The 27,889-nt window shown below is 49.5% G+C and overlaps 1 protein-coding gene across 1 annotated transcript in view; it reads left to right on the top strand.

Moving 5' to 3' along the window:
* The window catches only part of LOC119974820 (A disintegrin and metalloproteinase with thrombospondin motifs 7-like), a 194,993-nt gene that overhangs the window by 145,507 nt on the left and 21,597 nt on the right, over positions 1 to 27,889 (top strand). The window contains exon 22 of the mRNA XM_038814090.1: positions 1,274 to 1,433. Coding sequence (XP_038670018.1) covers positions 1,274 to 1,433 — 160 coding nt within the window. The remainder of the gene's footprint in view (positions 1 to 1,273; positions 1,434 to 27,889) is intronic.

Here is a 27,889-nt window from a genome sequence, read left to right as displayed (position 1 = left end):
ACACATTCCCTGGGGATCCCCTGTAAATACTGACACACACTCCCCGGGGACTCCCCTGTAAATACTGACACACTCCCCGGGACCCCCTGTAAATACTGACACACTCCCCGGGACCCCCTGTAAATACTGACACTCCCCGGGACCCCCGGTAAATACTGACACACTCTCCGGGGACTCCCTGTAAATACTGACACACTCCCCAGGGACCCCCAGTAAATACTGACACACTCCCCGGGGGATCCCCCGTAAATACTAACACACACTCCCCGGGGACCCCCTGTAAATACTGACGCACACTTCCTGGGGAGCCCCTGTAAATACTGACACACACTCTCCGGGACCCCCTGTAAATACTGACACACACCGGGGACCCCCCAGTAAATACTGACACACTCCCCAGGGACCCCCCTGTAAATACTACCACACTCCCCGGGGATCCCCCAGTAAATACTGACACACTCCCCGGGGATCCCCTGTAAATACAGTACTGACACACTCCCCGGGGACCCCCTGTAAATACTGACACACTCCCGGGGACCCCTGTACAATGTGACACACTCCTGAGGGACCCCTGTACATAGTGACACACTCCCTGGGGACGTCCTTAAATATTGACCCATTCGGGCAGCACGGTGGCCTAGTGGTTAGCACAACCGCCTCACGGCGCTGAGGTCCCAGGTTTGATCCCGGCTCTGGGTCACTGTCCGTGTGGAGTTTGTACATTCTCCCTGTGTCTGCGTGGGTTTCGCCCCCACAACCCAAAAATGTGCAGAGTAGGTGGATTGGCCACGCTAAATTGCCCCTTAATTGGAAAAAATAATTGGCTAATCTAAATTAAAAAAAAAAAAATATTGACCCATTCCCACGGACCCCCTGTAAATACCTTTTTAAAATATAAATTCAGAACACCCAATAAATTTTTTTCCAATAAAGGGGCAATTTAGCGTGGCCAATCCACCTAGCCTGCACATCTTTTGTGGGGGTGAAACCCACGCAAACACGGGGAGAATGTGCAAGCTCCACACGGACAGTGACCCAGAGCCGGGATCGAACCTGGGACCTCAGCGCCGTTAGGCCGCAGTGCTAACCACTGTGCTGCCATCCCCCCTGTAAATACTGACTCATTCCCGCGGACCCCCTGTAAATACTGACACACTCCCCGGGGACCCCCCTGTAAATACTGACACACTCCTTGGGAGGGCTTTATTTTGGCTCCTTAATGAAAAGGTGACTAATCTGACCTTCAGCCTCTCATTTTGCTGATTTACAATAGTGTACCGTGCGCTGTGGGGGAGGGATTCAGCGACGCCTGGTGAAATGCGTAAACACGGTGACAGGTCAGGCGGAGGAGGACAGCAGCCGGTGCGATCACGAACCCTGGCCTGAGAACACACAGAAATGTAACCTCCAGGAGTGCGATACCAGCGAACAGAGTGAGTCTTTCTGTGAAGAACCTGCATTTCTATAGCACCTTTCAAAACTTCCCAAAGTGTTTTCCCTGCAATGGAGTAATGTTGAACGTTGTCACTGTTGCTAGGTTGGGAACAGTGTTGGCTGATTTACACACAGCAAGCTTCCTCAAGTGAGATACGTGAGCAGCTGGTTTGCAGTTGAGAGATTGGTCCAGGATAATCGGGGGGAAATCTGCTGCTCTTCTTTGAAGTAATGCTGTGGGATCTTTTACATCCTCCTGTGAGGGTAGGCGGGGCCTCTGTTTACCATTTCATTCTGAAGGAGGTGTCTTCGACAGTTCAGGACTCCCTCAGTACTGCACCGATGCGACAGCCTGGATGATGTGCTGAGCTCTCACAGGAGAGGGAACTCTCATGCAAGGGATTATAAATTGATTAATTACCAAAATCAAGTGCGGTAAGTCCCTTGTGGCTTAGCAAAACCTACCTTTATCAAATCATGGAGAATAAGGACTCTGAGCAAGGGGGCCGTATATGGCAGAGGTGATGCACAGTATGTACAGTGGGTGACATTGAGACACACACAAGTAAACGTGGAATCAACTTTCTATTCTGGATCTGGGATAATCGGGTTGATAATGCCTCAAATCTAGCTTCGCGTGGGACCCGTCAGAGAGAAAGGACCCTGTCAAGTCTCGGCTAATCCCTAGCGCCTCTTGGAACACTTCCCATTATTCACCATTCCTCCTGCTTCCAGGCTTCCACATTTTATCAACTTTGTTCATTATAAATTCCTATCTCAACATTTATAATCAAAGTTACCTTGTCACATAGTAATACCTTTCATTCCCCCTCTCACTCGGAAGCACTTCAGCACCACCACTGGTAGGAGGTCGCTATTACAGCGTGACAGGTTTACATAGATAGCTACAATTACAGATGTCATGTATGAGACCATAAATGGAAACATAACAGAGAGAGCAAATATCTGGATTTAAAATGGGGAGTGAATTAAATTTCCACTGACTGGTCCAATTATCACACTGTCACTTCACCTGGAGATTATATTTGACTTCCCGTATACAATGCACAGTAATGTCCAAATGTTTTATTCATTAACGGGAAGTAGAATATTGTTACGGCCTGAATTATTTTGTGTGTTCAACACCCAGTGAATGTGGCTTCAGGATATGCAAAACTGTTCCAAATCAGAACTGACTGCTGGTTAATTTTCATGATTTAAAAACTGACAGCAAAAATTTCTCCGGGGCTTGTGATCAAGTGGGCAATTCAACTGGCCTTGATGTGTTGAGTGATGTACACGAGAGGCAGTGGTATAGCGGTATTGTCACTAGACTAGTAACCCAGAGGTCCAGAGTCATGCTCTGGGGACCCAGGTTCAAACCCACCATGGCATGTGCTCTGGTTTCCTCCCACAAGTCCCGAAAGACGTGCTGTTAGGCGAATTGGACATTCTGAATTCTCCCTCTGTGTACCCGAACAGGCGCTGGAGTGTGGCAACTGGGGGATTTTCACAGTAACTTCATTGCAGCGTTAATGTGGTTACCCCGGCTGCCTCACGGCCGCCGAGGTCCCAGGTTCGATCCCGGCCCTGGGTCACTTTCCGTGTGGAGTTTGCACGTTCTCCCCGTGTTTGCGTGGGTCTCACCCCCACAACCCAAAGATCTGCAGGGTAGATGGATTGGCAACGCTAAATTGCCCCTTAATTGGGAAAAAAGAATTGGGTACTTTAAATTCATTTTAAAATAACACTCTCCAATGGGGAAAACCCATAATGTAGTTTGCCAATTTGTTGGTGCCTGGCTTTACTCTGAATTGACCAATAAATATTACAGGCAGTGCCATACCCAGACCTCCTTTAGTATTTCTTAGTACAGGAGGTCAGAATTGTCAAGATATGGTTTAGTAAATCATTATTTAAATAGGAATTAAATAAACAAGCTGTTGTCCATCCCATAACGATCAGGCGCATCCGTATCTAATCCCAGGAGATGCTGTCGGGTGTAAATCAGACTGGGGAGCATCTGTGAAAAGAATTGAATGAGAGTAGTCCACGAGTAGACAGGAGGATAGATCTGTCAGCACACAAACTGGGTACTTGTGCAAACGAGGCAGTGGAAGCCATTGCAAATAAACCGAGTGTGGTCGCCTCGCGGTCCTGACCCTACGCTGCAGACAAATGGTTTCAATTTACTCATGATGGAGCAACTCGGAACAACAGAAGACATGCACAGGTCAGTGTGACAGGTCAACAAACGTTCAGGATGAAGCAATGCAGCTGCAGCCTTGGAAAGACAGCAGCGAGGAACGGTGGAATGCGGGAGGCGCAGTAACTCAGTATTATAGGACCTCCTGCGAAATGAAACAATTTGTATTTCTGTGGAGCAGCGAAGTCTATGAAGGGACTTAGTAGGGGTCTTCAAATTCATAGAATGTCCAGATAGAGTAACTAAAGGGAACTTGTTTGAAGTGGCCGAAGAATTGAGGGCGTTGATCAGAGGAGATTGGTAACAGAAGAAAAGGTAACAAGTTTCATTACGTTCCAAGTGGTTAGAATTTTGAATGCACTGCCTGATAGGGTAATAAATGCAAATTCAAGACACACGTCCAAAGGGGAATGTTTCTCTTGGGGTCACTCGGGGTCACTGTTTCAAAATAAGGGCTCAGTGATTTAAGACAGCGATGAGGAAAAATCTTTATCCTCAGCTTGTCATGAGTCTCTGGAAATCTCGCCTGCAAACATTTAAAATATTATTTAAATATTTTGAAGGTTGAGCTAGATAGATTCTTGGTACAAAAGGGGCGAAAGGTTATCGGGGGTGGGTGGGAATGTGGAGGAAAGTTTAGAATGAGATCAGCCTTGGTCTTCTTGAATGGCGGAGTAGGCTTGAGGGGCCGAGTGGACTCCTGCTCCTAATCCGTATGTTTGTTCACAGTTGACGGAGTTAACTAAGCAGACGATCCCAGCGCTTTCTTCAAAATAATGCCATGGGGCTTCGGTGTACACCTGAGAGGGCAGCGAGAGCCTCATCTGTAACACAGCACCTCCAGGAATGCAGCACTCCCTCAGTACCACACGGGGAATGTCAGGCCAGCATTTGTGCACCAATCTCTGGAGTGGAATTTGAACCGTCAAACTTCAGAGGCAAAAGTGTTCCCCCCAGAGCCACCGCTGACCCCCTATAAACACAGGAATAAACACTCCTCCCGCATCTTATCTAAGGGCTGCCCATCCCCCATGCAGTGGGTGGAGGGAGCCGCAGCGGGCAACTCCGACATAACCGGCTCCCATGAACAGGAATGGGCCAATATATTCCCGGCAGTCAGTGGTAATCACCTGATGTCTCTCAGGAATCCCACTCTGGCCTGGAAGAGGAAGGCAGTTTGCTGAGACGGCGCAGCATTCACTGACCTCTGTTCCTGATGCTCATCCCGGCCAGCTGTAAAGCTCTGCATTTATTTGGTTGAGAAAATGCAGCGAGGCAGGACAAGCTTCGAGTTATTTGAGTTGAAAGCCTATTGTATCGGGGTCTGACATGCAGACGACGAGTTTCATCATTTTGCGGGCGGGATTCTCTGACCCCCCCCCCCCGCCGGCCGGGTCGGAGGCTCCCCGGGGGGGGCGGCGTGAATCCCGCCCCGCCACTCCAACGCTGGCTGCCGTATTCTCCGCCGCTGGTTTCCAGGCGGGGGAGGGGTTTATGCCACGCCGGTCGGGGGCCGTTGGCAGCCCCCCCTCCCCCCCCCCCCCCGGCATTTCTCTGGGCCCCGATGGGCCGAGCAGCCGTCGGTACCTGGCCAGTCCCGCCGGACATGGACCCACACGGCAGGACCTGGCTGGGAGGCCGTCTAGTGGAGTCCTCGGGGGGCGGGGGAAGATCCGGCCCGGGGGGGGGGGGGGGCACGGTGGCCTGGCCCGCGATCGGGGCCCACTGATCTGCGGGTGGGCCTGTGCCGTGGGGGCACTCCTTCCTTCCACGCCGGCCTCTGTAGGGCTCCGCCATGGCCGGCGCGGAGAAGAAACCCCCTGAGCATGCTCAAGAACACGCCGGAGGTTCTGCGCATGCGTGGGACCACAGCGGCCCTTCAGCGCCGGCCTAGCCCCCAGAAGTCGGAGGATTCTGCAACTTCCGGGTGGCCCATTGCCGGAGTGGTTCGCACCGTTCTTGGCGCCAGCGTCGGCCATCCCGCCCTTACACATATCCATGTGGATTGTACAATCTTGTCTGCACAGAACAGCAAACCCACTCTACATTATACACAATAGCAGACCCTGCCTGTATTACCAAGCAGAGCAAATTGAAACCTGCCCAAATGAAAAGTGGGGGCCGGCCCATCTGAAAGGAAAGCGGAAAAGTTCTTTGACCCTGGCTGCTGCAGACACAAGGTTCACTCTCCACTCACTCTACACTCCACACACTCCTCACACCTCGCTCTGCACACATCAAACTCCACAATCAGGCTCCAGACCTCAAGAAAGTGAGGAGTTTGTAAAATATTCAGTCACCTTCAGAGCGTTCAATGCACCTTCAACCCATCAACCCGACGGAGCCATTGCTGCTTAGATGGATTAAGAAGGAGCCTCCTGAAGTGGCTGTTTGATTAGGGGAAACCTGCAGTTTGAAGTGGCTACAGATAATGTGATGTGAAGGAGCTAACAAACTTTTATCAGCTCTCTGAGAGCTCTTTATCTTAAAGCAGTTTTGATGAGGGAAGTGGAACTGGTCATTCTCAGTGTCTAACATGCCAGAAACAACTTGACAACAGACAGATGAAAACTCAGAGTTATGACCTTACCAAATAAGGGACTTTCTGAGCTGTTATTTTCTTTTACTTTTGTTATTTGGGATGTGGGCGTCGCTGGGCTGGGCCAGCATTTGTTGCCCATCCCTAATTCCCCTTGAACTGAGTGGATTTCTGGGTCATTTCAGAGGTCGGCCCCATTGCTATGGGCCTGGAGTCACATGTCAGCCAGACCGGGTAAGGGTATTCATGGTTTTACCGTCACCATTTCTGAGACTAGATTTATATTCCCAATTTTATTAATTGAATTTAAATTCCACCAGCTCCCGTGGTGGGATTTGAACCCCAGTCAGGACAGGAGACTTGGCCTCTGGATACTAGCGGCACGGTAGCATAGTGGTTAGCACTGTTGCTTCTCAGCACCAGGGACCCAGGTTCGATTCCTGACTTGGGTCACTGTGCGAAGTTTGCACATTCTCCCCATGTCTGCGTGGGTTTCCTCCGGGTGCTCCGGTTTCCTCCCACAAGTCCCGAAAGACGTGCTTGTTAGGTGAATTGGGCATTCTGAATTCTCCCTCACTGTACCTGAACAGGTGCCGGAATGTGGTGACTAGGGGATTTTCACAGTAACTTCACTGCAGTGTTAATGTAAGCCTACTTGTGACAATAATAAAGATTATTATTACTCCACCGTCTCTGCTAATAAAAACAAATTGAGAAAAATATTGCATTGCTATAGCGCCATTCACAAGGCATTCCAAAGCACTTTCCAACCAATAAAGTACTTTTGAAGTGTAATCACTGTTGTAATGCAGGAAACACGGCAGGCAATTTGCGCACAGCAAGATCCCACAAATAGCAATGTGATAACGATCAGATCATCTGTTTTTGTGATATTGACTAAGGGATAAGTATTGTCCAGGTCACGGGAATGGGGGGGGGGGGGGGGGGGGGGGGGACTCATTGCTCTGCTTCGAAATTCTGCCATGGGATCTTATGTGACCTCCCATGGGGGCTGGAAGGACCTCTGCTTGACATTGAAAGATGGCACAAATATCTTTTAAAGCGTTTGGCGAGTCACACCCAATTTCAATTCTTCAGGACAGATTGAAATGAAATGAAAAATGAAAATGAATGAAAATCGCTTATTGTCACGAGTAGGCTTCAATGAAGTTACTGTGAAAAGCCCCTAGTCGCCACATTCCGGCGCCTATCCGGGGGGGCTGGTACGGGAACCTCCCCGAAATGATTTTGGTCCCAAGGGTGCAACTCGCTGTTCAGACTTAAAAGGCTAAAGGTGGGCGGCACGTGGCATAGTGGTTCACACTGCTGCCTACTGTCATGATATGCACTCATGCACATAATGAGATACAGACAGGCAGTGACAGACACCCAGTACAGCCAATCAACACACAGGACAGAACACAACCAATCACCAGGCAGAACACTAGAAGGTGGTCTCCCACTATAAAACACATGAGGCATCAGCACTCTGTCTCTTTCCAATGGTGACAACTGTAGTGACAGTGAGGGTGTATATATCAGTTAGCACCTTCTACACGTGGCTCAGAGCTAGTCTGGTCTAGTTAGTCAGCTCCAGGGTCCCAGGTTCGATTCCAGCTTGGGTCACTGTCTGTGCGGAGTCTGCACGTCCTCCCTGTGTGTGCGTGGGTTTCCTCCGGGTGCTCCGGTTTCCTCCCACAGTCCAAAGATGTGCGGGTTAGGTGGATTGGCCATGCTAAATTGCCCGTAGTGTCCTAAAAGTAAGGTTAAGGGGGGGTTGTTGGGTTACGGGTATAGGGTGGATACGTGGGTTTGAGTAGGGTGATCATTGCTCGGCACAACATTGAGGGCCGAAGGGCCTGTTCTGTGCTGTACTGTTCTAAGTTCTAAGTTATAGTAAGAACACTTAGATTAGTAGAGTGTCAAACCCTCGCGAACTGTGTGCACTGCTTAACAAGTTCAATAAAGCGTATTGAACTAACATCAAAGTTTGGAGTCTACTTTCAAGTACAACTGCATCCAGTTGCCGTCCGTGTTACCCTAGGGTGAATAACACAACACCTACGGCACTGAGAACCTAGGTTCGAATCCTGGCCCTGGGTCACTGTCCGTGTGGAGTCTCCTCGTGTCTGCATGGATTTCGCCCCCACAACCTAAAGATGTGCAGGTTAGGTGGATTGGCTATGCTAAACTGCTCCTTAATTGGAATAAAAATAATTGGGTACTCTAAATTTATTTAAAAAATAAATAAATAAAAGGCTAAAGATTGAGGACTATTAAGTAATGAAATTCTGAGCAAACGGTTGTTAATAATGATGTGTTGAGCAAATATAGAGCAATGGGTGTGGTCTTGCAGCATTCACTGGACCATCAGAACATAAAATTTAGGAGAAGGAGAAGGCCATTCAGCCCCTTGAGCCTTCTCTGTCATCCAATGAGGTCATGGCTGATCCGATTGTAACCTCAACACATTCCTACCAATGTCCCGTAACCCGCGAATCCCTTACAGATCAAAATTCTGTCTGTCTCCGTCTTCAACATATTCAATGGCGAGCCTCCACTGTTCACTCGGGGAGAGAATTCCATCGATTAAAGACCCTCCCAGGGAAGAAATTCCTTCTCATTCGCCAAACGAAATGGACAGATTTCTGTTTCAGCACAGCTCAAAAGTAGGCTTGTGCCTGAGGGTTAAAACCGAGCCTTAAATAAGAGTGTCCAGGTGGTGCTATTTCATTCCAATAATAGTCCCCCGGCCTCCTCCTGCCAGCACTCTGCAAGCACGATGCTATCAGAAGTGGAATGAGATAAACAAAAGTTTCCCTCCCGGAGGAATTCTGCCTAAAATGATAGATAAGGGGATGGTTTAGCACAGTGGGCTAAATAGCTGGCTTGTAAAGCAGACGCAGGCCAGCAGCGCGGGTTCAATTCCCGTACCAGCCTCCCCGAACCGGTGCCGGAATGTGGCGACTAGGGGCTATTGACAGTAACTTCATTGAAGCCTACTTGTGACAATAAACGATTTTCATTTCCATTCATTAGCAGCATCTGAAGTCCCAAACACACTGATTGTATCCATGTTTTCATTGACAGGCTTGTAAGGATACGGGTGAATGAGACTTTGAGCCATTAGTTACCTGTGACATTTGTTATCCTTACTGAGGCTAATTATCAGAAACGCATCAGTAACTACTGTATTGCCCTGGTCAACAGCTCCCAGTGTTTTCAATAAAGCTTTAATTGGCAAGAAAGTTACCCAAAGTGGTGTTTGCCCACTGCTTTGGCCCAGCTGTTTTGTAATTTTAGATGATTTAGTATCTTATTCTGTGGCAGACAAGCTATGTAATAGATTGAACAATTTACCAAATAGAGCTGTAGCTGAAATATATCCTCATCATGAGCAGCTTAATCCTTTTTTATTGTTAAAGATGCATTTTCTTTTCTTGCATCTCGCCATAGTTGAGTGCTTGGGCAGGGGTCAGATGGAAGAACAGAATTCTTGTTCTAAGTTTTATGTTTTCTGTTGTTCCAGCTTACTTGTTGCTGTAACCCCCGTCATTGCCTTTATTGCCTCCAGATTCAACTACTCAAGTCTGAGCTGCCCTCCACCTTCACCCTCCATCAACCTGAGTTTGCTACCCACACCCTAACTCTCACCAATCCCGGTCACCATCACCCCAGTGCTCACTGACCTCAATTGGTCTTGGTCCCTGTTGAAATCTACCAAGCGGTTTAAGTGTAGTCTCGTAGACACTTTGAACTCAGTAGAAATTTAAGTTACACGTCTCGGGTGCGAATTTAAATCTTTTATTGTGTCTACTAATTATAATTGAGAGTTTGAGATCTTCTTGTGGTTACAAATCAAATGTTCTCAGTAAAGCCCCAATCAGCGGAAGACTTTAAGAGATATAATCAGCTTAGTGGTTTACAAACGAATTTAACTTTCAAAATACAGTAATGGTTTCTTGCTCAAAGCAAAACAGCTTGCGCAGACTTTAAGAGTTAGAGTGGAAATATGAAAATACGAAATAAGGATAGCGAATAGTTAGGTAAAAGGTATAGAGTGATCTTGGGTGGAAAATGGCTGCCCGGACCTCTATCTTTAAAGAAAATGTTATCAGTCTGACTCGATCTGTCCCTACCCCTGGAATGTACTGATTGGCTTGGATGAGTCGCAAATGCATTTGGTTGGATGGTTAGTTGTTAATCATCAATATGCAACATAGCTGTTAATATGTTGCATTTTTAGATGTTTGTTGTGTATTGGAATGTGATCTACTCACTTTTAATCAGCTCTGGTTCCTACTGGTTTTCCTGCTGACTGCTATACTATTCATATTGTGAACAATGGTGGATTCATGTTGTCATGGTGCTTAATTTGATCGTGATCAGACTGTGGTACTGTTTAATACTTTTAATGAAACCAATTTGAACTTATGCAATTCTGTTCATTAGAACAACGGACAGTTTATAATGTCAATTTAATTTTTCAGTAGAAATGTTGCATTTGTTTCTAGCTAGCCTGTGGGTGTTTCAAATTCTGTGCTTTTGTTACTGCAAGCTGTGTGTTTTTGTAATCTAAGGTTATGCTTGAAGTCTTATGATGAAATCCATTTTGAAATGGATTTCAATCTGCACTTTAGTATTGACATCAAAATGTCCAAAGTAATGAACCTTTTACCGATCAGAAATAGCTGGTTCCCTTCAGTCCCCCTCCCTATCTCTGTAACCTCATCCAGTCCAATAACCCTCCGAGAAAGTTGGTCTTCTCCCATTCTGGATTATTGTACATCCCCTGATTATAATCACCGCACGATTGCCGGATGTGCCTTCAGATTCCTGAGCCCTAAAATCTGGAATTCCCACCCAAACCTCTCCGCCATGTTTCCCTACTTTGAGGTGATCCTTAAAATCTACCTCTTTTTTAAAAAACAAATTCCAATTAAGGGTCAGTCCATCTCCCCTGCACATCTTTTGGGTTGTGGTGGGGGGGGGGGGGGGGGGGGGGGGGGGGGGGGGGGGGGGGGGGGGTTGGTGAGAGTTTGAAGGGGGGGGGGGGTTGGTGAGAGTTTGAAAAGCTTCTGTAAAGGGCCCTGGGACATTGTACCATGGTAAACATGCCACATTGTTGTTCAGATCAGATCCCCTGAAGGATGCCAGATGTGAGAAAATTAAATGTCCCATTTGTGATGAGATTGAACATTCAAAGTTTTAAAAGCAATGTCTTAACTCAAAGACCTGTCATCGTGATTTGATCTAACTTGGATCGATTTGAATCTGAAATGATAACATACACACACAGAGTCAGCTGCTGCACACATCCAGCAAGGTGACGTTTGCTTATTCATTGAACAAATCAGCACCCAGATTGCAACCTGGAAGCTGTTTATATCATTACTGGTAAGGTTTTTGAGAAATGGGCTCGGGTTTGTTTGACCAAACCGATCTTCAAATGTCCTACAGGTGAATATATATATTTATCTTTCAAATTGATAATCTTTCATTCTCCCTCATCTGTGTATCTAGCCCCACGGGCTTCACAATGCAAATGAATGTCCCGCCGGCTGATTCGCCGGGACCGCTCCAGCCAGCCCCCTGCTAACAAGGGAAAGCAGCACTTAAACCACAGCCAGTCCCACTCGGCTCACAGCCAAGACGACCAGCCTCTCGATTCAGGGATGCCAACCTGGGCAGATTGTTGGACACAGAGGCCAGATGGGATGTCCTGTGTTGCTCGTTATGCTCTCTCCTTAATTTGCTCTGTTTTAATTATGCTAGCTCAAGAGTTGCCCGGTATCCTTTTGATTCCGCCACAAGGTTCAACGATCAAAGACTCAATACACCAGTTAGTAAGTTTGAAATCAATGCACATTTATTTACACACACAGTCAATTATACTCATGCACAAACTCTACTCACTAAACTATCACTACTCCTAAAAGCCTATACTTAGCTTCGGGCGCCCACTCAGTCAGAGGAACAATGGCCGTTGTCCTGTTCTGAGGCTGCTGGGGTCGAGCTTGTATAGAATAGTAGCTAGGAGCGCTTATCTCGTAGCGTGCGTTGACTTTAGACTTACTTGTCTGGTGCTTGGCGGGTCTCTCGTCGCTGAGAGCCAAGGCCAAGATGAAGGTGAAGAAGAGAGCGATCTGTCTTGGGGGCTCCTCTTTATACCCGAAAGGGACTTCGCGCTCTTTTGGGCGGACTTTGAACTTGGCCCCAATTAATTGGACCATGTCCTAATCATCGGTATTGATTTTCTCCAATAAAGGGGTGGCTGCCTGATCGCTGGGCGGGCCCTAGGTGACCGTTGGCCTGCCTTTGTTTTAGTCTCCACTGGCGCCGGGGAGTCTGCTCTGGTATCGTTTGCTTAAATGTTTCTCTTTTGTCCCCGGAGATAGCTCATTAGTATGCTAATGGCTTGTAGTATCGGTCTTGTCTGGGAGCTGCAAACTTCAATCCACAGACAAACCTTGTACCTGCTTGCTTTCTTAGCATTGTCCAATTTTCCCTTCATTCCCTGCAAGTGTGCATTTTGTAAACGGGACGTGGCCACCCCAGGTGGCTACACCTGTTCCCCCCCCCTCCCCCCGAGGGTCTCGGAGGGCCAGCCACAGGGCAGCCGGGGCAGCCTGGGAGGAAATGACAGTGGCAGTCAAGTTGGGAAGCGGTGTCCAGTGCCGTAAGGAGGTCAACGACCTCCACAGGGTCACACGGGTGCATTATCACTGGAACCCCGAAACCCTCCTTCTTCCGTGAATGCGCCTGGCAGCGCTCCCGCAAAGCACTGTTCTGTGCCCCAGCCCGTATCCAACTGTGCCACCGACGGCGCAACCACCCCCATACCCGCTATGCACCCCGACCCTGTCTCCTATACTCAACATCCCCTCCCCATACGCTCTATCTTCACCCTCTCCCCACCCCCAATCATACCGCGTGCGGCTCATGGTGCCCCCTCTGTGTTCCTGCAGCAGAAGTTGGCCCACGACAGATGGGAGGGGGCCCAGTCGGGTGGCAGAGTCCTCACCCCCTACGAGGGCCTGTAGGTTGCGGGGGAGGCCGAGGGCAGATCTGTCTCCGATGTAGAGGTTGGCATACGGCGCAGAGGTCAGGATCCACCCACCCCCACCCAGATGACCTGTCACGCGTGAGTTGGTAATGCCGTGTAGACCGACCCATCCCTCCCACTGACCACATGTCCATTCTCCCGCAGGATCCTCATCCAACGGTGCATCCCGTCCACCTCTCGGAGGTGGCCGCATGTTCCTCCCCCTCCAGCACATCGCCCCGCTGCTGTGTCAGGTTGAGGAGGGCACAGCAGACCATCACAAAGTGGGCGACTCTGCGGGGGGTGTACCGCAGGGCACCAACAGAGCGGTCTAGGCATCGGAACCGCACCTTGAGGAGTCTGACGCACCGCTCAATGACAGCCCGGGTGGTCACATGGGCCTCGTTGTATCGGGTCTTCGCATCGGTCAGCAGCCTCCGTACTGGCGTCATTAGCCAGGTCCTCAGCGGGTAGCCCTTGTCCCACAAGAGCCCTGGGGTGCTCCTGGAAGTTGCTGGGGATGTCAGACTGTCCCAGGATGCAGCTGTTGTCCACACCCCCTGGGAAGTGTGTACACAGGTGCATGACCTTCATGTGGTGGTCGCACACAAGCTGGATGTTCAGAGAGTGGAACCCCTTCCTGTTGATGTAGGGCACTCCCCAACGACCTGGTGAGCACAAGGCGACATGCGTGCTATCTGGACCTGGACCTGAAGCATCCCGTCAATGGAGAATCCTGCTGCCTGGGCACCTTGTTGGGTATATAGTTCGCTGCCCGTGTAAACCGGGCTGTAGCTGATGAGATTCCGCACAAGTGCCCGCTGGAGCCCTGGAATGATCCTGAGGTGCAGAAGTTCAGTGCTACAGTGAGCTTGACGGCCACCAGGAGCGGGTATCTTCCTTCGCCACGGGGTGCCAGGTCCACAAGGACATGGTATAGGTGCCGCACCAGCCCCTTATTGAGGTGGGGTCTCCTGCGGCACACACTGTCCGTGGGCAGCACGGTAGCACAATTGCTTCACAGCGCCAGGGTCCCAGGTTCGATTCCCTGCGGGGTCACAATCTGTGCGGAGTCTGCACATCCTCCGTGTGTCTGCGTGGGTTTCCTCCGGGTGCTCCTATTTCCTCCCACAGTCCAAAGATGCGCAGGTTATGTGGATTGGCCACGCTAAATTGCTCTTAGTGTCCAAAATTGCCCTTAGTGTTGGGTGGGGTTATGGGGATAGGGTGGAGGTGTGGGCTTGGGTAGGGAGCTCTTTCAAAGAGCCGGTGCAGACTCGACGGGCCGAATGGCCTCCTTCTGCACTGTAAATTCTACGATCTGTTCGAAAGACCAGTGACGCCTGTACACCCTGGGCCGCCGCGCGCCTCCCTCTCTGGGCCCCTCTCTGGCCTTGGGTTGGGTGGCCGGGTCCTCACGGTATGGGGTGGGGTCCTTCACATGAGTCGCCGCCGCCTTGGGTCTCTGTCGACACTGCTGCCGCCGCCTTCTCCGGCGTCTGGCCGTCTGGTCTGCCAGCAGCTCTACAAGGGCAGCTTCCGCGGGGTGCAAGATCTCGTCCATTGCGTGCAATATCTGTAAGGAATCGGAGGGGGTGTGACACTGACAACCAGCGGTATCTTCCTGTCTGGGACCTTCCATGTGCTCCATTGCCCCCCCCCCCCCCCCCCCCCCCAATAACCCTCAATAACGTTACCTGGACCGGGGCACAGCCCCTGGGTGCTCACATGTTGGTTTCTGCGACCATGATATTGCCGCCCCCTGTGTTCAGACGCAATGCCCAGGCATCAGGGTCTGATTGGGATGCGAGGCAATTACTCCCACATGCTACATGGCCCGCCCACCCAAGGGGATCCACTTGGGAGGTGTAAAGTGCTCACTTAACTACGATTGCCAATTCCCAATCAGTAATAGCCTTCAGCCGTGCGGCCGGAGGCCTCAGCGGTCAGTGGGAGTTATGGTGGGTGAGGCAGGCGGGCTCCCCCACGCCACTCTCTGAGCACCGGGGCAGCAATCCCAGTGCCCCCGGGCTCAATGCCTGGAGTGAAGATGGCTACTCACCTCCTTGTGTCCCCGTGGCGGCCTTTGCTCCAGCTTTACGTTTTTAAAAAGGAGTACTAATCAGCGCTGTTAGACCATGAAGGGGCGTTAGATAGAGGGGTGCTATCGTTAAATGTATGGAGATCGGCCTACGTAGTGATCATTGGTTTCTCGCCATGCCTTGGCATGATCCTGATTTCACCAATGGGAACGGGCCGGTTAGATCGCAAACAGATCGGCGCCCGGCGCGATTCTCGATTTCGGCCTCTCCCGCGATTTAACGGCCTCATGGCGTTCTCACTTAAGCGCAACGCTGCCATTAAATCGCGCCCTATATCTTTTTATATTATCGATACATCAAGGTCGCGAGGCCGTAAAATTGGCCAGAGTGTAAAATGGCAGCCAATTTAACCCTGTCAACATTCTAGCGGGTGCTTTAGTTGAAACAACTCTCTGTTACGTGTCCGCACTTGTGAACTCTGTCCCACCCATTTGATCTTCTAAATGAAAGGTTTTCAATCAATCCTCCCTGATTCCCAAAGACAGTTCAACAAAACTCCAGCTGGTTGCCCCATTCAAACTTGTCTCCTGTCCCGCACCCACCCCTTTCTGACACACAGGACTGTTGTGTCCCTCAAGTATTGTGATTAACTCGGCCTATTCTCATCTCCATAATCTCCAGCCCTCGTCCCAATCAAAGACCTATCCGGTCGATGTTAACAGCCCGTGCGGATAGCACGCTCCAGTAATGCTACCACTTCCTGTTGCTAGAAGTTTTCCGTTGCCGTGGTAGCGCAGGGACATGGTCCTTCTCTTTATCAATGAGAGAGGTAAAGGTCACTCACAGTGACCTTTGACACGTCTGCAGGGAGTTCCAGTGCTTCTGATCACAATGGGATTACCAAGGATCAATCAAATAGGTAAACCGTTAGGTAAATGACTTAAAATGTAGAAGCGGATTAAAACCCTGAGAGAAGTAGATGGTGAGTCTGTCCTGGCAGGTTTAAAGATTTAAAAAATTCTGTGTAAAACATTATTGGGCAGAGGGGAAGGAAGCGAAAGCTTATAATTGTGAAGTTAAAAAAATATCCGAACTCCAGCCAGTGTTTTCACTGGATGATGGTGGTGGTGGTGAAGGAACTAATTGCTTCTGATGTCTGAGACCGTGGAAGTGAATCGGAGTTAAATCCACTGTTGGCCATCGGAGTGAGCGCTCAGAGATTCCTGGAACAGGAATAGAGATAAGCGTCTTTGAGATACTGTGAGGGCAGGGATCACACTGTGTCATCTGAAGCTTTAACAACAAGATCATTCCAATAGACCTCACCCGGGTAAATTGGAGACAGTGGGGTGCGGGGAAGGGGAAGGGAATATTTTAAGTTGCCTTTAACTTTGAGTAATTGAGTTGGAAGCTGAATGGTGGAAGGAAAATTGGGGAGAAGCCAATGCAAGTTATTTGAAGACGGGTTTAGTTTTAGCCTACTTGGTTTCATTGTTTGGCTGCAGTGACCTTTCCAACACAGATGACATTGTTTATTTATGCTAATCAGCGGGAGGAGAGAAAGCAAAAATAAGCAGGCCTTGTATTCTGGAGCTGTGTCTGGAAAGGCTCCTGGAAACGTTGCCTATTATCAGATCATTGACCCACATTGTGTACAAGGATGCGACTCATGCATGCTGGCAGCTCGTTTCATCTGCTAATGTTCCGAAGTCCCAACGGTGGCCTTTCCAACTCAGCTAATGCCTTCAATTAGCCAGCGAAACCCCCCTCCCGGGCCCTCTCCACCATCCCCCTGCCCGGACCCCCACTGCAGTAGCGAACCCTCCCGGCCTGCCCAAGGGTCGCCAATAACTAAAGATTAATCTGAGCTAAAAGCCCAGGAGAAAAATCACAGCGGCATTGAAATAAAATTGTACGCGGTATTTTCAGTTTAGTTTCAGACTTCTGTTTCTGGTTAAAATAAGGCTCTTTGACTGGGTGGGGCGGTTTGAAGCAGGCTGTCATGTGACCAGTCCTCCAGGATTAAATCCACTCAGAATTGGCCACCTCCCCCTCTGTTAATACATCTTCTTCTCTGCTGGAATGATCGGGGGGTTTTGTTTAATAAACACTGAAAACAACGTGAAACAATTTTCCCACCAAAAACGAGTATGAAATGACAGCAAAATGATGTTGGGCGCAATCTAACGTGCAACGCCGCGCCAGACTCGGGTCATGACGTGGCCGGTGAATCTTGCGAGTTGGTCGTGGCGGAACGGCCAAATTTAGAGCTAATCCATTGGTTGTGGGATCGCTCAGCTCTGTGTGTCGCATTCTGCTTCTGCTGTTTGGCAACGCAAGTAGTCCTGTGTTGTAACTTCACCAGGTTGACACCCCATTTTTGGGTATGCCTGTTGCTACTCCTGGCATGTTCTCCTGCACTCTTCATTCAATCAGGTTACAGATTATGGTTGTGTACAATTCTGCTGCTGTTGATGGCCCACAGCACCTCATGGACGCCCTGTTTTGAGTTGCTGCATTCGTTAGAAATCTGTCCCATTTAGCATGGTAGTGCTACTCAATGCAATGGATGGTATCCTCAATGTGAAAGTGGGACTTTGTGTCCCCCCCGAGGACTGTACATTGGTCACTTCTACCTATACCAGGGGTGGGCAAACTTTTCCGTGCAAGGGCCACATTCAGAAATTCACAATTTTAAAGGGCCGCATAGTATATTAAGTAAAATAATAACTTCACCTGATTATGATTCTGGGCGCCTCATATAGAACATATCGGCCCTCGATGTTGTGCCGAGCAATGATCACCCTACTCAAGTCAACGTATCCACCCTATACCCATAACCCAACAGCCCCCCCCCCCCATTAACCTTAAAAAAAATTTAAAAATTAAAAAAAAAAAAAAAAATTTTTAAATTTTTTTTTTTTTAATGACTTGGTGGGCCGTATAAAGACCTTTGGCGGGCCACATGTGGCCCACGGATCGTAGTTTGCCCACCCCTGACCTATACTGTCATGGATAGATGCTCTGAGGCTGGTAGATTGGTGAGGATAAGGTCAAATATGTTTTCCTCTCCCATCACCTACCGCAGACCCAGTCTAGCAACTATGTTCTTTCGAACTTGACCAGCCATTGAAGCCCCCAACCAGAGAACATTCTGAGCCCTTGCCACCTTCTACTAAGTAGCTTCTACTAAGTAGTGTTCAACATGGAGCAGTAGCGATTCAAATGAAGGAGGGTGGTTGGTGGTAAACAGCCGGGGGTTTCCTGCTGTTGGGGCCAGTTTGTTTGATATATTCAAGAGGAAGCTGGACGTGGCCCTTACGGCTAAAGGGATCAAGGGGTATGGAGAGAAAGCAGGAGTGGGATTTGCAGGATCAGCCATGATAACATCGAATGGTGGTGCAGGCTCCTAATTTCTATGCTTCTATGTCTATGTTTCCTTGCCGATGTTTGACCTGGGGCAAAATTCTACAGTTTCCGGTCGGAGAATCTCCCGGGACCGGCGAAAATCCCGCCCCCTGTTGTAGTCGGAATTCTCCGCCACCCGGGAATTGGCGGGAATCGTGCCGCGCCGATTGGCGAGCCCCCTGCGGCGATTCTCCGGCCCGCAATGGGCCGAAGTCCCGCCACTGAGAGGCCTCTCCAGCCGCCGTAATTTCAGCCACCTCTGGTGCCGGCGGGATTGGTGGCGCGAGCAGACCCCCGGGGTCCTGGGGGGGCGCAGGGCAATCGGACCCCGGGGGGTGCCCCCACGGTGGCCAGGCCCGCGATTGGGGCCCACCAATCGGCGGGCGGGCCAGTGCCGTGGGGGCACTCTATTTCTTCCGTGGCCTCCACCATGGCGGAGGCGGAAGAGAACCCCCCTACCGCGCATGCGCCGGTGGTGACATCAGCGGCAGCTGACGCACCGGCGCATGCGCGAACCAGCGAAGGCCTTTCGGCCAACCCCGACACCGGCCGGCGGGCGTCAAATGCCGTTGGCGCCGGTTTTGGCACCAGTCAGCGTGGAGAATTCCGCACCTTTGGGGAGACCCGACGCCGGAGTGGTTGGCGCCACTCCGCTACGCCGGGACCCCCCGCCCCGCCGGGCAGGGGAGAATCCCGCCCCTGATGTCATGAAACATCAAAGGGTCCTGAGTCAATGTTGAGGACTCCAGGACAACTCCCTCCAGACTGTATACCACTGTCCCGCCCACCTCAGCTGGGGCCTGTTCTGGTGGTGGGACAGGACATACCCAGGAATGGTGGTGTCTGGGACATTGTCCGTGAGGTGATCGTGACTATGCCAGGCTACTGCTTGACTAGTCTGGGAGAAACCTCTCCCAATTTTGGCACAAGAACCCAGTTGTTAGTAAAAGAGTCGACCGAGCTAGGTGTGCTGTTGTTGTTTCCGGTGCCTAGATCGATGCCAAGTGGTCCGCCTGGTGTCTGTCTTTTTTTTTAGACTTTGTTATGGTTTTATACAACTGATTGGCTTGCTAGGTTACTTCAGAGGGTATTTAAGACCAACAACATTGCGTTGGGTCTGGACCAGACAAGGGCATTAAGGACAATCAACAATGGATTTGTGGTCACCATTAAACAAGCTTTTAATTCCGGGTTTATTAATTCCACCATTTGAGTCTGTATCACCAGAGCATAAGCTTGCTCCTCTGGATTGCTGTCCACTGTAATTACCACTACACCGCCACATCCCCAATTGCTAGAGCAACGCAGCCCCAAACCCACTGCTCCTCCCCTCTTTCCAATGCCCCTCCCACTCTACACGTGTTGGTCTAATTTGCCCTCAATGGCTTTTCCCTCAACCCTTTATTCAACCCTTGTTCCACCTCCGAAACATCATTCAACTCACCCACTCTCAGTTTGCCTACTGCTGAAACCCTCATTCATGCCTTTGTTACCTGACTCCTCCAGCACGCTCCTGGCTGATGCCCCCCATTCTGCTCTGTAAACCTGAGGTCATCCAAAACCCTGCTGCCCTTGTCTTAACTTGCAGCCAGTCCCATCCACCTATTAGCCGCTGACCTACTCTGGATTCAGTCAAGCACCGTCGTGCTTTTGAAAATCTCAACCTTGTTTTCAAAGCCTCCCATAGGCTTGCCCCTCCCTCGCACGGTAATCTCCTCCAGGCCCCCAAACCTCTGGGAAATCTGCATTCCTCTCATTCTGGCCTCTTGTGCATTCCTATTTCTAATGGCTCCACCATTGGTAGCTGTGCCTTCAGCAATCTGGACCCCAAGCTCTGCAATTTCCTCCCTAACCCTGTCCACCTCGCTTTCCTCATTTAAGACACTTCTTAAAACCTACCTCTTTGATCACGTTTTTTGGTCTTCTGACCTAATATCCCCTTGGTGGCTGGATGCCAGGCCATGTGATGTACCATCAATTGGACGCGAGACACGATGAAGATCCAAACTGTGGCTTTAATCAGCTAGTTGTTAGCCCGGTGGTCAACTACAGAGAAAGGCCGACCGCCGGGAAACCTGGGTACTTATACCCCGCCTCGGAGGCGGGGTCTACTTGCCTCTCGACCAATTGGTGAGCAGTCACATGACTAATCCCAGCCAATCAGACGAGAGGCACATGACCAGCCAGAGCCAATGGGAAACTAATGCTCTGCACCAATGGCAGTGCTCCCACTCATATCACCACACCATGTTTTGTATTGTTGCTGTGAAGTGCATTGGTATGTTTCATTCTACTAAAGGCGCTGTATAAATATCAGTTGTTGTTATGGTAAAGAAACCTGGGAGTTGGGCATAAACCTCCAAGAAATGTATTTCCGAGTCACCGTAATCACCCAGGTTATGACCCAGAGTAGGCCATTTGGGATTTCCCGTCCCCACACAATTCAGGACTTGCTGGAATCCATGCATTCCTGGTTAATATCACATAACAATAATAATAATAATAATCTTTATTCTTGTCACAAGTAGGCTTACATTAACACTGCAATGAAGTGACTCTGAAAATCCCCGAGTCGCCACATTCCGGTGCCTGTTCGGGTACATGGAGGGAGAATTCAGAATGTCCAATTCACCTAACAAGCACGTCTTTCGAGACTTGTGGGAGGAAACCGGAGCACCCGGAGCAAACCCACGCAGACACAGGGAGAACGTGCAGACTCCGCTCAGACAGTGACCCAAGCCGGGAATCGAACCTGGGATCCTGGAGCTGTGAAGCAACATTGCTAACCACTGTGCTACCGTGCCGCCCATGGCTAGAAAGGAAAGTAATACAATAGTGAGGAAGGATATAAGCTCCGACAATGTGGAATCTATATGGAAGCTATATCATAACTCAACCCAATGGAATTAAGCCCTAGTAGCAAGTCCTGTTTGGTTCATTAAACTGGTCTACATGTCATGAGATCTCAGTGCCGCTGCAATTTTATTTTCCATGCAGCCCAGGAGGAAGAGACGGCATTCCCCGCAACAAACCTTGCCCCCCCCCCCCCCCCCCCCCCCCGGCTTCACTGAAACGTCGGTCCCAGAAGAACCTTGCGTAACCCCCAATCCCTGCATTATCCTTATCCTTAACCTTATCCTTTAAGCTTTCCTATGTTATTACTTTGGTTTCCTCATGCCTGACTCCTTCTCCACTACACTGGAACATATCAGTTTTCTAGTTTCTGTTCACTGACGTCCACCCCCATGTTAGCCGTACAGAGTCCATTATGGAAATCCCAAAGGCCAACTTCCTGTTAAGTAAGCTTGAGTAGTTTGATGGCCCTCCCCCCTTCAGAGGACATTGACAAAGAAATGTTGTATTTCAATGAAGAAGGCAGGGGGAGGCTTGTGTGCAGCATAAAGACCAATTGTGCTGAATGTTTCTGTGCTGCAAATAATTTCTAATTGTTTGTAATTGAGATGGGATTAGGACCCGTGTTCGGTCCCAGCCCCAGGCCACTCTCTGTACATTCTCCCTGTGTCTGCGTGGGTTTCACCCCCACAGTCCAAAGATGTGGAGGGTAGGTGGATTGGCCACGCTAAATTGCCCCTTAATTGGAACAAAAATAATAATTGAGTACTCTAAATTTATTTTTTAAAAACCCCAACCACTTAGGACGATTAGGTCAATGTGTCGATAATATTCATGGCGACACTCCCATTCCTTTCGAAGCGCAAACTCCCAACCTCATTCCCTGTGACATAGAAACACAGAAAACAGGAGCAGGAGTAGGCCATTCGGCCCTTTGAACCTGCTCCACCATTCATTAAGATCCTTGCTGATCCCCTATCTGGAAGCCATACTTCCCCGCTCTCTCTCATTACGCCTTGATGACTTTAGATTCAATCAGATGCCCTCTTATTCTCCTAAACTCCAGTGAATCCAGGCCCACTTGACCCAGACTTGCCTTATACGACAATCCTGCCATCCCATGAATCAGTCTGGTGAACTCCCGCGCTGAACTCCCTCTTTGGCAAGTGCGTCCTGTCTCAGATAAGGAGCCCAAACCTGTGCACAATACCCCAGGTGTGGTCTCATCAAGGCCCTGTACAGCTGCAGTGAGACATCCTTGCTCCTGTTCTCGGTTCCCTTGCAATGAAGGCCAACACACCATTTGCCTTCCTGGCTGTTTGCTGTACCTGCATGTTCACTTTCAGTGACAGGTGTACAAGGACACCCTGGTCCCTTTGTACATCAACATTTCCCAATCTATCACCATTTAAATAATACTCTGCCATTCTGTTTCTCTGTCCGAAGTGGATAATTTATCCACGCTACGCAATATCAGCCATGTATTCGCCCAATCACTCAACTTGTCTAAATTACCTTGAAGCCTCTTAGCATCCTTCTCACCACTCACCTTCCCCCCCAAGTTTCATGTCGTCAGCCTCATGGAAATATTCCATTTGGTGCCCTCCCCCATATATTGTGAATACCTGGGACCCAAGCTCTGATCCCTGCGGGACCCCACTAGCCACTGCCTACCACACTTCAAAATATTTTTGAAATTCCTGCTCTCTGTTTATGATCGGCTAGCCAATTTTCAATCCATGCCAATGACTTTCTGAAAAGCTTTCTGAAAGTCCAAATACACCACATCCACTGGTTGACCCTTATTTATTCTACTAGTTATGTTCTTAGAAACTCTAGCATTTTCCCTCCTACTGATGTTAGGCTAGCCTGTTTCTAATGCCCTGTCTTCTCTCTCCCCCCCCCCCCCCCCCCCCACTCCTTTTTAAACAGGGGGGTTACATTTGTCATTCTCCAATCTGCCACGACTATTCAAGAATCTACAGAGCTTTGGAATCTGAAAACCAGCCCATCCACCATTCCCATGGCCACCTCCTTTAGCACCCTATAATGTAGATTATCATTCCCTGGGGATTTAATGGCTTTCAGTCCCGTTAATTTTTCCCGCAGTATATTTTTAGCAGTACGAATTTCCTTCAATTCCTCCTTCACTTGGTCCCTTAGCCTTTCAGACAGATCTAAAGTAGAACAAAGAACAAAGAAAATTACAGCACAGGAACAGGCCCTTCGGCCCTCCCAGCCTGCGCCGCTCCAGATCCTTTATCTAAACCTGTCTCCTATTTTCCAAGGTCTACTTCCCTCTGTCCCCGCCCGTTCATATACCTGTCTAGATGCCTCTTAAATTATGCTATTGTGCCTGCCTCTACCACCTCCGCTGGCAAAGCGTTCCAGGCACCCACCACCCTCTGTGTAAAAAAAACTTTCCACGCACATCTCCCTTAAACTTTCCCCCTCTCACCTTGAAATCGTGACCCCTTGTAACTGACACCCCCACTCTGGGGAAAAAGCTTGTTGCTATCCACCCTGTCCATACCTCTCATAATTTTGTAGACCTCAATCAGGTCCCCCCTCAACCTCCGTCTTTCCAACAAAAACAATCCTAATCTACTCAACCTTTCTTCATAGCTAGCACCCTCCATACCAGGCAACATCCTGGTGATTTGTTGTAGTTGTTTAATTGTTGATTGATTGATTTATTGTCACATGTATCGAAGTACAGTGAAATGTATTTTTCTGCGGTCAGGGGAACGTACACAGTAGGCACATAGTAGACAAAAAGAATTACCTACAAAGTTTGCACTTCCTCCCCGTGTCTGCGTGGGTTTCCTCCGGGTGCTCCGGTTTCCTCCCACAGTCCAAAGATGTGCAGGTTAGGTGGATTGTCTACGCTAAATTGCCCTTAGTGTCCAAAATAGTTGGATGGGTTTACTGGGTTACGGGGATAGGGTGCAGGTGCGGGCTTAAGCGGGGTGCCCCTTCCAAGGGCTAGTGCAGACTCGATGGGCCGAATGGCCTCCTTCTGCACTGTAAATTCTATGATTTGAAGTACATTGGCAAATAGTCAAATTGTTCTGCCATTTCCTTGTTCTCTACTACAGATTCAGACTGTAATGCACCTACAATTGTCTTCACTAGTCTTTTTCATTTAACATACTTATAGAAGGGCAGCACGGTGGGCAGTGGGTTAGCACTGCTGCCTCACGGCGCCGAGGTCCCAGGTTCGATCCCAGCTCTGGGTCACTGTCCGTGTGAAATTTGCACACCCCCCCCCCACTGCACCACTGCCCCCCAACCCCCAACTCCCGAGAGACCTGAGGTTCATAAATCAGAATCTTGTCGTGTTTTATATCTGAATTGTTAAATCAGACTGGGATCTGTTAATGCAATCTCACCGCGCTCTCCAGCAGCACAGAAGCCAAGGCTGAAGCGCACACTCAGAAGAATGCAGAAACAGACAGAAGTATTATTAAATCATTTCTTATTTTCTGCTTCTTTTCCAAAAGTGCGCACACAAGACATAAGATCATACTTGGAATACTGTGTTCAGCTCTAGTCACATTATTATAGGAAGGATATTGTTAAACTAGAAAGAGTGCAGATGAGATTTACCAGGATGCTACCAGGACGTGATGGTCTGAACTATAAGGAGAGGCTGGACAGGCTGGGTCTCTTTTTTCCCTGGAGCGTAGGAGGCTCAGGGGTGATCTTATAGAGGTCTACAAAATAATGAGGAGCATCGATAAGGTAGATAGTCGACATCTTTTCCCAAAGGTAGAGGAGTCTAGAACTCAAGGGCATAGGTGAGAGGGGAGAGATACAAAAGGGACTAGAGGGGAACATTCTTTACACAGAGGGTGGTGAGCATCTGGAACGAGCTGCCAGAGGCAGTGGTAGATGCGGGTACAATCTTGTCCTTTAAAAAGCAGTTAGACAGTGACGTGGGCAGGGTGGGTATAGAGGGGTATGGGCCAAATGCAGGCAAGTGAGACTAGCTTAGTGATAGAAACTGGACGGCATGGGCAAGCTGGGCCGAAGGGCCTGTTTCCATGCTGCAAACATCTATGACTCCATAACTCCCCAACAATGTCCTGAGCAAGTCCCTGTTCTTATTGCCTTGAGCTGAGACACTTGGAGCAGGTTCTGTGTTTCGGGCCAGGATCCTCGATGTTAGAGTCAGATGGGTCCCAGCTCCACGTTGTGTAAGGAACAGTCACCTGGCAGTGATTTTCCCTGAATTGGCCTATTAGTGTCCAGAGAGCACACTTGCCATCCAAATAAGGACAGTGGGCAGGCTATCGAAGCTAGAGGGACAATTGGAGACCCTTCAACAAAGAAGGCACCTCAACCTGCTCTTGCAGGCAAGAGAGGGTGGGTACCTTCAGCTTGAGGCACCCCCTCAGCACTTTAAGACATTTTGTAATGAAATATGGCAGCAGATGTTGGACCACCATCATAGAAGGGAAGCCCCTCCACAGTGCATCCTACAACTGTATCTGTAACTATGTAGGTAGGGTAGGGCCTCAGAGTCGGCCTGGATTGCTTCCCCCCACCGCACACACACACACACACAAACACACACACAAACAGCGGCATCAGGAAGCTGCCTTCAGACAGCTGCTGTTCTCCTGATTGGGGGGGGGGGGGGTTCGCAGGCTGACTGGAAAATTCCAGTTGACTTCTAATCCATGGTTTAATGGGCTTTTTGATTAGCTTTATAAACAACCTGCCACCTGTAGATTGGGAGCCATTCTGCCCCACAATCCTGCCGCAGGTAAAATGGCTCAAGGTCAGGGCAAAGATTCCGCCCTTGGTCCCAGTGAATTACCCAACTAGAAAAGCCTGAATTGTCATCCAAGCCTGTTCATAATCCTTTCTAATCAGGGTCACTGGGCAAACAGTCCCCCCCCCCCCCCCCCCCCCCCCCCCCTCCCCCCCAGCCCATTCTGCATATTCAGAAGTTGTTTTGCCTAGTGTACAGGTCCACAGGTCACTGAAAGGGACAACACAGGTGGAGGAGGTAGTCAAGAAGGCATACGGCATGCTTGCATTCATTGGCCGGGGCAGTGAGTATAAGAATTGGCAAGTCATGTTGCAGCTGTATAGAACCGTAGTTAGGCAACACTTGGAGTATAGTGTTCAATTCTGGTCGCCACACTATCAGAAGGATGTGGAGGCTTCAGAGAGGGTGCAGAAGAGATTTACCAGGATGTTGCCTGGTTATGGAGGGCATTAGCTATGAGGAGCGGTTGAATAAACTTGGTTTGTTCTCACTGGAACGACGGAGGTTGAGGGGCGACCTGATAGAGGTCTACAAAATTATGAGGGGCATAGACAGAGTGGATAGTCAGAGGCTTTTCCCCAGGGTAGAGGGGTCAATTACTAGGGGGCATAGGTTTAAGGTGCGAGGGGCAAGGTTTAGAGGAGATGTACGAGGCACGTTTTTTACCCAGAGGGTAGTGGGAGCCTGGAACTCGCTGCCGGAGGAGGTGGTGGAAGCAGGGACGATAGTGACATTTAAGGGGCATCTTGACAAATACATGAATAGGATGGGAATAGAGGCATACGGACCCAGGAAGTGTAGAAGATTTTAGTTTAGTCGAGCAGCATGGTCGGCACGGGCTTGGAGGCCCGAAGGGCCTGTTCCTGTGCTGTACCTTTCTTTGTTCTTTGTTCTTTGTAATTGCCATGACCTGGGATGAGGTTAAGTAAATGTGGGGGAGATGCATCCCATTCCGCTGTGTCTCCCCCCTTTCTATCTGTGTGCGCTGTTAGTCTAACCCAAACTGTCTATTGTGGTAATAGAAGAAACAGCTGGACCCCACAAATGGCCATTTTCACATTAACTACTTCATATAGAGCAGAGAAATCCATTGAGCCAAATTCTGCTGGAGACCTTGCCGTCCCTTGTGAGAATCCAAGGACAACAAATTAATATGCAGGTTTGTGACCTTTTGCCTTTGTGTAAAGGTCATTGTGGTTCAAGTGCTGAAGTGAAAGCCTTTAACTTTGGTTAACTCCAGACATTCTTCCAAGGTCACCACTCATTTTTCCAGATGATCTTAGATGGCAGTGTAAAAGGGAAAATGCCTTGCTACATCTGCACAAATCCCTGGTTAGACCACATCTGGAGTTCTATATACTGGGCGAAATTCTCCCAAAACGGGAGAAATCGTCAAACCGCCGTAAAACCCGGGCGGGTTTTACGGCATCGCGCCCCTTCCCGACGGGGGACCGATTCTGGTCCCCCGTCGGGGCTAGCAGCCCGACGTCGGAGGCTCCGACAAGTCGGGCTTAACGAAAATCGTTAAGCCCGCTTGTCGGACTTAGCGCCGGCTGACGCGTCATATGACGTCAGCCGCGCA

Source organism: Scyliorhinus canicula, chromosome 12 (genome assembly GCF_902713615.1).
Source record: "Scyliorhinus canicula chromosome 12, sScyCan1.1, whole genome shotgun sequence".
Classification (NCBI taxonomy): domain Eukaryota; kingdom Metazoa; phylum Chordata; class Chondrichthyes; order Carcharhiniformes; family Scyliorhinidae; genus Scyliorhinus; species Scyliorhinus canicula.
This window is presented reverse-complemented; position numbering and strand designations above follow the sequence as displayed.